The sequence below is a fragment of the Pollicipes pollicipes genome, unplaced genomic scaffold, assembly GCF_011947565.3.
Source record: "Pollicipes pollicipes isolate AB1234 unplaced genomic scaffold, Ppol_2.1 Scaffold_6686;HRSCAF=7923_pilon_pilon_pilon, whole genome shotgun sequence".
Taxonomy (NCBI): domain Eukaryota; kingdom Metazoa; phylum Arthropoda; class Thecostraca; order Pollicipedomorpha; family Pollicipedidae; genus Pollicipes; species Pollicipes pollicipes.
This window is the reverse complement of record NW_023596921.1, coordinates 39,060,639-39,073,454: the sequence shown is the minus strand read 5'-3', so window position 1 is coordinate 39,073,454 and position 12,816 is coordinate 39,060,639. Positions and strand designations below refer to the sequence as shown.

The 12,816-nt window shown below is 55.6% G+C and overlaps 1 protein-coding gene across 1 annotated transcript in view; it reads right to left on the bottom strand.

The window, feature by feature from the left end:
- Positions 1–12,816, bottom strand: part of stan (Protocadherin-like wing polarity protein stan) — a gene marked incomplete at its 3' end in the record, with an annotated part of 64,591 nt that overhangs the window by 42,319 nt on the left and 9,456 nt on the right. Inside the window, 1 exon segment of the mRNA XM_037231866.1 lies at positions 10,703–10,835. Within this exon segment, the coding sequence (XP_037087761.1) occupies positions 10,703–10,835 (133 nt within the window).

Genomic DNA, 12,816 nt, shown 5'->3' with positions numbered 1-12,816 from the left:
TGGCCACCATATTCAAATGACGCGAGCTTCCCGTGCGCCTGCTCTGCTGCACAGCTATCACTGAACCAGGCGCCCGTTTGCCCGTTACTGGGCCAGACACACGCAGCGGAGGTGGACAGCGCTTACTGGCCGCGCTCCGCGCAGTTAACCCCTGGTGCGGCGGCGAGCTCGTGCCTCAGTTTACCGGGGCCGTCGGTGGCAGCCTCGTCCTCCCCTAAGCCGTCGCCGCCGCCGACAGTTCCGCTATTTAAAATCGATAGGGGTGGGGGAGTGGCTCGTTGGTCGGCGGGCCCAGTATCGATCGCCAGGTGGGCATCACCGGAACAGCACCGAAGTCCAGCCCCGCCCGCGCTCCGAGGACGACCTCGGCCAGACGACAGCCGGCCGGGTCAGCCCCGGCCAGCCGGGGTCAGCCGGGGTCAGACGGGGGCACGGCCGGTCACTCTCTCGAGTGTTGTGATCGACTACTGGCGCGCCGAAGCATGCTGGTCGTCAGTTGAAGATGTGGAAGCGCTGCCGCGTCTGTTAGACCGGGCAGGAAGGCTGTCCGGTATGGTGTGTACGTCGCCGGTGGAGGTAATTATGTGATAAGATTCCCGGTGTCACGATGTGTGTCTATGAAGACACCTAATCCAGCTTTTGCCGTCATTTTGGAAGCAGTGCTGTTCGCCAGTCAGCGCAAGCAAACGCGTCATCGTCTCAGAGAGACCACGCACAAGTACTTCGTGTCACTTCATGACAAGCGTTGTGGCCGCGATGCTACCTGCAAAGGTCTCAGGGAAGCACGGAATCTGGCTTAATCCTATAAAGGTGCGTGTATGTTAGCTCCGTGAGAGGTAAACCAGGGCAAAACCAGGGTAACCAGGGTAAACCAGGGCAAACGTTAGCAAGAATCCATTCTTACCAGTCATCATGCTTGAAAGTAAATGCATCAGAACAGGGCCTGCCCGATGTGCACATTGCTTTCAGCCTCTTGGAACTCTAAGCTTGAGAACCAGTCTAAGAAGAATACGAACGTGAGCCTAGCAAAGTCTCTGCACGTCTATGGGTCACAGGAGGGCCGTCCGCAGGCGGCAGGGTGACCGCGACGCCACCCGGCCCATATCTCGGTGCGGTCAGTTCCGCTTTCGCATGGCCCGGGAGCAGCGGACCGGTCAAAGGTCACGCATGGAAGCGCAGCTGCGCTGGTGCAAGGACTTTATCCAAGGGTGAGAGGTGAAAAGCTGAAGAACGCCACAGCCACTCGAGTACCGTGTCCAGTCGTTACTCGAGATTTCCATTCCAATGCGACGGACACAGTCAGCCAGTCACGCGTGTACAGGCCAACAAAGACGCGCACCTCCGCCATGGCCGCAAAAACAGCGATCTGTTACCGGCTTCAGGCGACGCACGGCATTTGTCACAAGCGCATAAGAGACGGCTGTTTTTGCCCGCGTGGGGGCTTTAGATCAACCTCAGTGCGTGTATAAAAAAAACAGGCGGATGCTAATCCCTATAGTGCTATCAGGTTTCGGTTCTTCACTTTACCAAATAATTAGTTGAAGATATGACATGTTTCGAAGCTTAAGCCGCTTAAACCAATCACGCGATCGATAAAAAACGCAGTAACTTCATTACGCCTAATACTAACTCCTGAAAATATTGGTTCTAAGGCTCACTACGTACCATTCGCAACCAGTTATTTTTTCGGGAAGCAACGAGTGACATCTCGAGAAGATAACTCAACGAGAGAACAAGCACATACCCTCCATTTGGCGGGTAGACTGTTCCGCTATACGCGATACCTTCAACTCGGCACAAGAGGCTTTCGATCAGCCTCTTGACAACGGTATCAAATGCGAAGAGGCATGGCCCGCTTGGACAAGCACACATTTCTCTGCACTGCCTCATCTGTGCGGTCTGTCACCCAGTTCAGGTGACCGCTCCGGTTAGGTCTAGCCCTCCAGCCGGGACCGGCAGCCGCCCGTATGACGCGCGAACGTGTCATCGCATCCCAGCACCACGACCGAGAGGATCCGGGCGTTCACGGCCCGGGGCCGCCGAACGAGTCCGCTTCGATTGTTTCCATGACAACCCCGTGACTCACGGCGCGTCCGCCCAAAGTTGCAGGCCCCGTTGCTGTCTGGGCGGCCCGCTTTCGGCAGTCACGGGCGTGGCTCACGGCACTTCGCGTGTCAGCTGGGAGCGGACTGGCCGTCTCCGTAATTCGAGCAATCATCTCGGGAATGTCTTAGTGTGATGCGCCACGCCCACGCTTCAGGGGCGTTTTCTCCGCGCGCACCCATTCATTATTTTCTGCCAGGCTCCCGGGCCCAGGGCTCGGGCGGACGTCTGCAGGGGACAGCTTGGCAGACCTTTGGTGGGTGTTAATTCATGTGTTTGTTAGCGTCAGTCGGACACAGGTGATGCGGAGACATCACAATTTGTGCCGTACGTGGGATATCGTTGCCGCACGAAGAAATCAGCCCTAACCCTGAGGAAAGGCAGGCTGGTAACATGCTCCAATCTGGTTTGATGAGCCCGGTGGAATGCATCAGCTAACAAGGCCGCTTCAAAGACGATGTAGCGCTGAAAACTGCTTCATTACGATGATGACGCACGGGTAATTGTCTCTTTTCTCTGGCTCACACACATCGCAAGAAATCAAGTTCGTTGGCTTGACAGGCCTGTAATTGAACGGTTTGATGAAACACGATTATCTAAACTCCACACATTGCATTACATACAAATTCGCTGATAATGTCTGGCTTCAACTTTGTTCAAACCAGCGTCACAGGTTGGTGAAGCAACCAAAATACGGAGCGGAAAAGAGCCAGCCAAATGAGCGCTCAGGGCATTTCAAGGCTGGTCAAAGGAAGGATGGGTGTGTGTTCTTGCCAATATCGTGCTGCTAGTGCCATTACTCTGCAAAATCGGCCATTCGAAGCGCGTAATACTAGCAATAGACCAATGTGACGGAGAGGTTACGAATAAAACCGGGACAATGGCAAAACAATGCACAAATGTTTGGAAACCACAATAAACAAGCAGGGAATCAAGCTCAATCTCCAAACTGACATTCATGATTGAATAAATGTAGTCCGATACCAGGTAGATCATCAAACAAGACTTATATACGAATAAATGGTTTAATTCGATGCCGTTGAATGAACGGTTGACCTCAGAAATGGAGAGGCGGATTGAGATCAACCAACAACCTTCATATAACTGGTCAGGCAGTAAAGCGATGCCAACACCCACATGACACATGGCCAGTCTGGGTCAGTGAGACGCCAACCATCCAGCTCGATGAATGCATATGACGCCAGGCGGCTGCAGTGGTAGACCCGTGCTCACAAATCACGATTGAGATAAATAAATACATGCAGTGGATGGTATCGCTTTTATTCATGAGGACAGGAGAATTGGTGGTGGGGCGAGCGTTTGGTGGTAACGTGCCACAAAGAGAAGCGATTCATATCATGCAAGGCATTTTAACTGGATGTGAAAGTGGATTGTCCACCGATATCTTGCGAGGTGATTTTATTGGACCAAATTATGTGGGTTTTCCGCAATCTGTACACATTCCTTTGCTCTGAAAACACTTCAAAATTCACCATATATATACCGACTGCCACGAATCGTGCTTAACACGGGCATGTCTGGGACTTCGTGGTGCATACAGATGTCAGTTGTAAAATCGTATACATGGGTCACTCATGTGACACTTTGTTTTAAGCACTCTCAACTTCACCTCACTGTCGTCCACAGTACGCAGCATACAGTTCTGCTCCGGTATGCTCGTCCGAGCGTTTCCGGATTTTTTTTCTCGATTTTGCTTGTTTTGTAGTACTGTCAGGAAGCACTGAAGATCTTTAACGCGGCGTGAAGGCGTGGTCAGGGCACTCAGGTTAATAGGCTTCGCTTCTCGGCGCGAAAACACAATCGCCTTTGGTGGAAATCGAGCCACGTAGCGGGCCCTTGATCCTAAGCCGTCCGCAACTTGCCAGGATGTCTGAACTCCTATCAAACAAAATGACAACGGGCTGGTGATATCAGCTGACAAGCAGTCACACTCGCGGTACATCGGAGTGGCTTTATCTGCACTCCTTTCCTATTTGATTTTCAGTACGTTATTTCTGCTGACAGCTTGTCCCAAATGTGAGGTGAGGAGGTTACGAGACTGCCACATCCATCAGGCTGATGATCCCTTTTACCGCCACCCGAGACCGTTCAGGTGTCGGCACTTGGCCTGTCCGCTTGCCGAAGGGCCAGGCTGCCCTTAATCGACCGAACTGGTCTGATCAGGTTCGCAGCGTGTCTCATTCAAATTGCTAGATTGCAATGCCTATGACGTGCGCCACCTTATTGTCTGTCATGTCTGCCACAAGATGCAAGGGCCCAACACCGCTGGCTGTCAGGCACACGCGCGTTCAATCTCCGAGCCGTTGGTTGTGATATCGTGTTTGGGTCAAGGCCTTGGTTTAACGTAAATGGCTTGTGTGAATCTCTGCTGAGAAGCGTTTGGCTTGACGGACTTGACAATTAGAAGGCCATTCCACCCGTTCAATTGCCTTTGTTTGCAGCCAAGTGTTCCTTTCAGTCTGGTCACAATCCATTGTATGAGTCGTCGGTGGAGCTGGTGCTGTAGCAAAGAGAAGCTTAACTGCAGGTCCGACATTTGCAGGGGGACACCTATCAGCCAAACGCCGCCCTTAAGGAGAAAAATGGCGGAGAAACGGCGAGAGAAGTGGAGAGGGTGAGAGCGAGAGAGATAGAGGGAGAGAGAGAGAGAGAGGAGAGAGAGAGAGAGAGAGAGAGAGAGAGAGAGAGAGAGAGAGAGAGAAGAGAGAGAGAGAAGAGGAAGAGAGAGAGAGGAGAGGAGAAGAGAGAGAGAGAGAGAGAGAGAAGAGAGAGAGAGATAGAGAGAGATAAGAGAGAGAAGAGAGAGAGAGAGAAGAGAGAGAGAGAGAGAGTAGAGAGAGATAGAGAGAGTAGAGAGGAGAGAGAGGAGAAGAGAGAGCGAGGAGAGCAGAAGAGAGAGAGAGAGAGAGAGAGAGAGAGAGAGAGAGAGAGAGAGGAGATGGGAGAAGAGAGAGAGAGAGAGAGAGAGAGAGAGAGAGAGAGAGAGAGAGAGAGAGAGAGGATCGAGAGAGAGAGAGAGGAGAGAGAGATCGAGAGAGAGAAGAGAGCTGCAGCTAGCAGTCTCGGTCCTATACAGTCAGCTTGCTCCTCAGCCGTCTCACAGCCAGATGCTTCTACAGCCGTCCATCAATCATCCAAGGACAACTCGCCCCATATAGCATAATTATCCGTCCATCGATGTGTCTGCGTGTGTGCAGGTTTGTGCGCGAGATGCCGCCTCGTCCGCTGCCGGGCGACACTCTGCCGCCGACTCCCGAGTGACGTGACCCGGCGAACGGCCCTCCGAAGAACGCTTGTCGCTCGGCAACGACTGCAGTGTCGGACAAGGCTCGGCAATGACGACGCAGTGACCGGCCGAGGATTAATGCCGGCGGCCCCGCCAGCAGGCGGCAGCACGAACCCCACCGAATCCTCAAAATGGATCAGTTCTCTCACTTCCCCAGTAGTGGCCGCGTTTCTTGCCAGAGTTCTCTCCCCCGCTGCCAGCAGGTCTCTCGGCTCTCGTAACACTGGTCCCTGTCCCCGCCTCTCTTCCTACACCCATGGACGATCACGGAGGCACGAGCCTGTCCCGTGGTCGACATTGGGGTGGTGATACACGACCTGATTACCGCTACAGACATTCCATCATTGAGCCTCCCCATCACCACGTCGCCATCACGGGTGGCTAGGTGTCTGACGGGAGCGGACGGAGCGGCCGGACGGATCGGGCACTCAGACTATGCGGCCCACTGTCTGAGCGGTATTACTGTGCACAAGCGTGAACTGCGCTTTGGAGAAGTGTGCCAAGCGGCCAGCATTAACCTCTGGATCGTCCACACGGGATATCATGCGCGGAGTGACTGAGGCGCATCACGCGGACTGCGTGAGTCTCACTGCCTAGACAATGGTTCGGCGTGTGCTCGATACAATAGCGCAAGCTTACCGCATCGGCGATTTTGTGTCTGCGAAATAGAAGCGTAAATATGTGTTTTCTTCGCCACATAACCACAACATTACACAACACATGAAACACATCAAATGCGCCGGATGCTTTTATCGTTTTCTTTTTCTTCTAACGGTTCGGCCGGCAGGCACCTCCGTTGGACACATGTCACCTGGCGTCGCGCGTAAGGATGCGCGCTATGCAGCTACCCGGAGCCCGGCACCTGCGTTACAAACAGCTCAGAACGAACGACGACCCATCGGCGGCGGCCGCATTAAAGCCTCTGATGGCGTTTCGCAGTCCGGCCCGGCCGCGGCGTTCTCCAGGGATGCATCAACGGCTAACTCAGACGCAGCGCTTCCCTCTGCCGGCTGGCGGGCCGCTGAGACTGCTGACCTGACCTTCCCCCCCCCCCCCTCCGGCCGGAGGACATACTAATGCCCCGCGTCCGGTCGCTCGGCCGAGCCTTATCGCAATTACGCCCGCTGCAGCCCACCTAATCAGGTCCGCTATTGAACTGGGCTGAAAGGACTAAAGAAAGCATAATTTCGGAACTCGCTTCGAGTCATGGACATCGCAGTGCTATAAATAGGCCCCGTTTCTGGGGAAGCATGCCAATGAATACCCAGCAGCTCTGTGGCGTTGGCCTCAGCCACACCCACATGCATTGTGGTTGGCGCTGTTGCTTCCTGGACAAAGGCCTGAGGTTCGATTTTTAGGCATGCTCCCATAAAGCATTCTACAGCCCAGGCAGACACCGCATCGCCGTGCAGAAAATATGTTGCCAGCTGCTGCAACACCGAGCTGTCAAACAAGGCATGGCAAGTCCGGTGACTGTGCTAGTGATCCAATGGCCGCACCAGTGATGCGGTGACTAGGTCAGTGACGTCGTGACTGCGTCAGTGATGCGGCCACCGCACCGGTGATCCGGTGACTGCGCCAGTGATCCGGTGAGTGCACTAGTGATCCGGTGGCCGCATCGGCGATGCGGTGACCGCGTCAGTGACTCGGGGCCCGCACCAGTGGTCCGGTGACTGCGTCAGTGACTCGGGGCCCGCGCCAGTTTGCCTTGGGAGACGGCCCGTGCGATGTTATCGTCCAATTTCCGGTTCAGGTTCAAAATTACTGACAACGGGCGCCGTCGTCAAGGCAGGGCCTCAGACGCGCGTCTGTTTAAAAAGAAGCCACGGGATTAAGCGTGGCCAGAATAAGCGTGACCAAAGCGGACAGCGTGGCACTTCAAGCAGTTTGGACGCCATGGCAAACACGCCAGCGCCAGAGCAAGGCTAGCGATCGAGACTCCAAAGGTATTTATGGTCCGACACGTAGCCATTTCAGTGCCGCTATATTATAAGCTCACGGGCCAGCCAGTAGGGAATACCGTGTCACTGCCCATGCGTTTGTTCTTGTATTTGAACAGCCAATCACAAACCTCAGCCGGCCAACCACCACAGCTAGCTCGCGTCATCAAACAAGCATGACCCAAGCGTGCCGCGCCGTGAAATCCATGGGAATGGTAACGCACTAGTATACAGGGTGGCAACCGAAGGGTACTTCATCAGGCGGAAGGCTCCCATAGCCTGCCCCTCGGTCCTGCTGTGTCATAACGCTGTTTGTCCAGCGTTATGGGCCAAATGTCATTTTCGCGGCTGAACAGATGGGTCACCGCACTTACTCGACCGTTATCCCTGTCGGTGGGCGGCAATGGAAGGGGGTGCCGCTGCCCCACCGCGGGCGGACGTCAGGCCTTTGTCTCCCCGCCGCCGGTGCAGTGGGTCGGCTACAAGATGGCCACTTGCCCTGGCCTTCATACCTGTTCCGGGCAGCGATCCGGCCAGGAGCGGATTAAGCACCTCTCTTAAAAGCTTCGCTCAGCCGGGCCATCCTATCGACAGAGCGATCGACAATTGGCGATCATCACCTCGTGGGTGCGTGCCTCGCCGCCCCGCGCGAGCGGCGCCGATGGCGCGGAATTCGGCGCCGGCCAGGCCCCTGCCGGCGGGCGGTTGAACCCGCGTACCCGGGGCCGCCGGCGGGCCGGTCGAGCGTGGTATCGCCGCGATCCGGCGGCTCGGCGCGCCGGCCACCGGACCCAGGCGGGCGCTGCCGCCGCCGCTGCTGCCGCCGCCGCCGCCGCCGCCGCCGCCGCCGCCGCCGCCGCCGCCCGGCTCGCGGCGGAGACCCGGGCGGGTGCGCGGCATGCGATAAGGACGGGCTCTGGCCATGACGAGGGGACGGTCTCTGGCGCCGGGGGTCAAGGCTCGACCCCACTGTGCGGGGTGGCGGGACGGCATGCACAGTGTCTGCATCGGGCGGGAGACTGCCGGTGTCCTTGGAGACACAAGAGCGGCACAGATGCCTGTGAAGCCCGCAGGGGGAAGCCTGGACGCCTGCAGTTGAAGCGCAGTGGCCATGGAAGACCGACGCGGTGTATGTGGTAGGAGGGAGACTGCTCTCCGGTCCGATCGGACCAGACACGTGGTGGGATGGCACGCCGAAAGTCGTACTTGCCATGGCGGGAGCGGGGCCCAGCCGGCTGGTGTCGGGACCACGCCACAGGACCGGCCGCGTCAGGCCCGGCCCTGTGCCCGGTCGCAGCGGCGCTATCGCGCTGGCCGGCGCCGCCGTCTCGGCCGCGGCTCAGTTCCGCTCCGCCGATTATCTATGGGAACAGAGAGCGCGCGCGCGGGCGGCGGCGGCGGCGGCGGCGGCGGCGGCGGACGCGCGCCGCTCCCCGGCCGACAGACCGTCCGTCATCGATGTACCGCCGCCGCCCCGCACACCAGCGGATAATATGGCCCGACCCAAGGCCGACGGCCCACCCCCGGGTCAACAGCCAGCGCTGTTGTGCACGGTTCATGGAAGAAAAGCCGGCTAATTTGCTGGCGGATCCAGCGTGGCGTTAGGGGCGGGCATGTTCCCTGATGCAATGAAAAAACAAAATCGTTTAATTGCTTTTCTCGCTGTTGTCGCTGCATTCGGAACTTGCTCTCTTCCAACCATGTAATGCTGTATTTACATTCGTGGCAAGCTTTGCTTTTGGGACGGCTTGGTGGATGCAGAGTTATGCTTCGCCCCAACATATTGCGAGACCAGGAAATAGCAGTGCAACCAATCAACGTCCATTAGACTTCCCCGGGCATCCACGCTGCCTCCAGGTCCAAACTGACTGTAGGTCCAGCAGTGCCGGAGACGGTGACTCAGAAGGACGTTTGTGAGTCATGCTGAAGTCGAGACGTCACTGAAAGGATCTTTGCCATATACAACCCGCCTCACTCTAATTCCCTCACGCTGTTAACGACCGCCTGGGAAGATCTGTGCCTATTCACAGGGCGAACGCTAGTCTTAACACAGGCATACGGCAGGTGTCCGAAGAACGAAGACCTGGGCGAGCCAAAAGTAGCCTATGGCGGCGTGCAGATTGCAATTTTTGCTTCGTTAAGCTGGATGCAGGTGCTGCCATGAACAAGAATTCGGCTTAAGCGGCATTGCCTGTTTAAGGGAACGCAGCACATGTCATCATGCGTCCTTTTATGGAGCGCTTGCGACTACAGAGGCCATATGGGCGCTCAGGGGATAAGACACAGCCGGGTTTTGAACCAGGCCCTTCCACATGGAAGCCGAGGACGCTAGCCACTCACTCTTTACGTCCCCCGGTGGTATTGTTCGTTAGGTCTCTGACTGTACGCCACATCAAGATGACTGTGGGCCTCAGCGAAAGGCTATCCCACAGCATAAACGCTATATCACGTGTAAGTACGCGATGCTTCTTAGAGATTTAATAATGTAGAAGAGTATAATTCTAATAGGCATGCATCCGACAGGTTGTGCTGATAACATAGGCATCAAAAACACACCTCTCCATAGTCTGAGTGAACCACACATTGAACTGCCGCTAGACAGGCTGAATGTATATAGTTCAGCTAGAATACCGCATAACGTCAAACTCCTCCATCGAGATTATCAACTCCACCGAGGCCAAAGAAACAATCACCAAGAAAAGAATGTGCCTTACAAAGTAACGGACAGGCAGTCTTTTGTGCGCAACACTGCGCACAAAGCCACCCGCGGACCACCCTGGTTTTCACCCGCCGGCGCGGCGGGGGCGTCCATCAGAGGAGGCGTCTCGACAGAAGGCCGGTGTTCGTGACCAGCCAGAGATCTGCACCACGCAGGGGCGGGCGGGATCTGCAGCGTCCGTGGGCCGACGCCCCGGCGGCGGCGGCTTGGAGCCGATGCCCCTGACGCCAGCTGCTCTATCCGGTCTTATTGCCGATGCTTGGTGAGGGTCGACAGCAGCGCTAACTTCGTACCTTTTTTGGATCTGCACAGCCTGATTTGTGGTTGCTATCCCGAAAGCACGACGAGGATTTCCGTTCGAAATTTCAGCTCGTGGTATTAATGAGTCAACTTGGACAGCGCAAATATTGGAAAAATCTCATCAGCCCTGTTCAAAACGCCGTCAATGATCATTAACCAGAGCCCCGAGTGTTTGCACAGTAAATTCATGCGTTGTTCCTCGGTCGGACTGGATTTTTGATCGCACGTCACCTCTACGTTCAGCAAAACCTCCCTAACCTCGTCGGTCTAAGCCATGGTGGCGAGGGTGAGGTCGTCGCCGCGAAGCATCACGACACTGCGCCCGGGACTGACCTGTGACGGAGACCTCCATGGCGGCCGTGATCGGCACATTGGTGTTGAGGCTGGGGGAGAGCGTGATGTCTCCCGTTGTGCTGTTGATCAGCAACAGGTTCGCGTTGTTGCCCGATCTCACGGTGTAAATCAGCTGAAACGGTCAGATGTGAGGTAAGGCTCATGCGTTCTCATAAATGATGTCATCATATGGTCACTCACGTGCTGATCTTACCCGAGTTGTGTGCTATATATCAGAACATCAGCGCAGTTTTCGCGCAAATTCGGACGGACGAAACGTTTAAAATCATCTGATAAATGCGGACATTTCTCTTGGAGCACAACAAACCGTCGAACGATAACCGTACTTCATCACAAGGGGCCCAAGACAAACAACATCCGAGCTTTCCTACAGCGTCATTTCTCATTATACACTTCGTCATAACAACCACTCGCTTTCCGGCGCATTTTATACCAGCAGCGCCGAGGAGCGAGGCCAGACCGACACCGTTCTGTGCCCGGCAGCAATCCGGGTCCCACGTTTGACAACAGCTTTGTTGGAATTCTGTAAAGCGGTGATTTGCGTGACTTGTGTTTAAAAGCTCTTGCGCTGTTTAACACGAGGATGATCTTACGGATCTGTTGGCATGTTTGCGCAAAATTTGGTTCGCATTGGGCGCAGGCAGGATCGCATGTGGATTATTCGTTTCCTGACCGAGATGGGTCACTTAGTCGGCATGCCAGCATCGCAATGCTGAGGAGAGGCGAGCGGCAGCTGCTCACAGCGGGACACCACGCCTGGTCCTTGTAACATTGCGCCCGTGAGCCGCCTCACCAAACTGGCATACGTTTGCCGGATGGGAGCCGTCTGTCGCTCGTCCGTCCGTGGACTCCTCACAACCCTCCGTGAACCCCTCCCGTTCGTCCGTGGGCCTCTTACATCCCCGTTCGTCCGTGGACTTCCCACTTCGTCCGTGGACACGCCCACATCCCCCGTGATCTCATCCCGTTCGACCACACCCACCACGGCGGGTTCATCACCGTGGCTTCCGCTGAACGATGGCAAACCCCGCATCGCCACCGCTGAATAAGGGCAGACCTCGCATCGCCACCGCTGAACGATGCCAGACCCCGTATCGCCACCGCTGAACGATGCCAGACCCCGTATCGCCACCGTTCAACAGGAGGAAAACGTTCTATCGCGTCCGGCAATTCCCAAAGACGAGCCGAACCAAATTGGAAGCACTCAAGGCGATATGTATCGGCCAATGCACCCATGCAGGGCGCCCACTCGGCAATGTTTCGATCTCCTGTGAGAGCCACGAGTCGACACGGCAGGTGAACTGACGATCGTTCCAAATCAACATCCCCACATGGTTATCGCCAATATGGGAGCGGATAAGCAGCTGACGCACCCTTCAGCCACAAGTAATAACGCCGTAGCACGCAGCAGCAAACAACAAGCCCCACCACAATAACACGCCGACGCACCCCACAGCGACAGATGAGCCGTGAGTCCAAGTAGGGACAGAAGGTCCACTAAGACGGCTTGGAATCAGCATCCCCGTCGGATAGTTGACAACAAGGAAACAAGCAGAAACCCTTACGGACAAAGATGGCAACACAGTACGGAAACTGTGCATAGAGATTGCGATTGAACAATCAGAGGAGCAAATGAGCTACACACTAGACTTCCTTAATAAGGCTGCTTCTGTGGTCCACCATGGCAAAAGACCGCGCATGTTGAGGACTGCCGGAAGCATTTTGTTGACCCTCTTGATGAGCGTTCTCCACACCGCCTCTGCCGCCGAAGTGTGCAGAGGTAAATGTCCCCCGCTGCCATATTCTAATTAACTAGCGACGATAGGACGCATCTAATTGCCATCAGGACTTCCAGGTGGAAAATGTACGATCTAGCTTCTCTGTTGCGGCTTGCATAGAGCTCCTTAGCCCGCGATACATTACCCGATTGCTTCACATATGACCGTTATGAGCCCTTCCGCAGAAGCCTAAACGCGCGCTCTCTAAACTTTTATCCTGCATGCTATCTCATGAATAAATCACATAAAAGTGTCGTAAAACACGGCTCCCGAGCCCGCCAGCCTTTCCCCGGCATTAGCATGCCTGATTCCGCC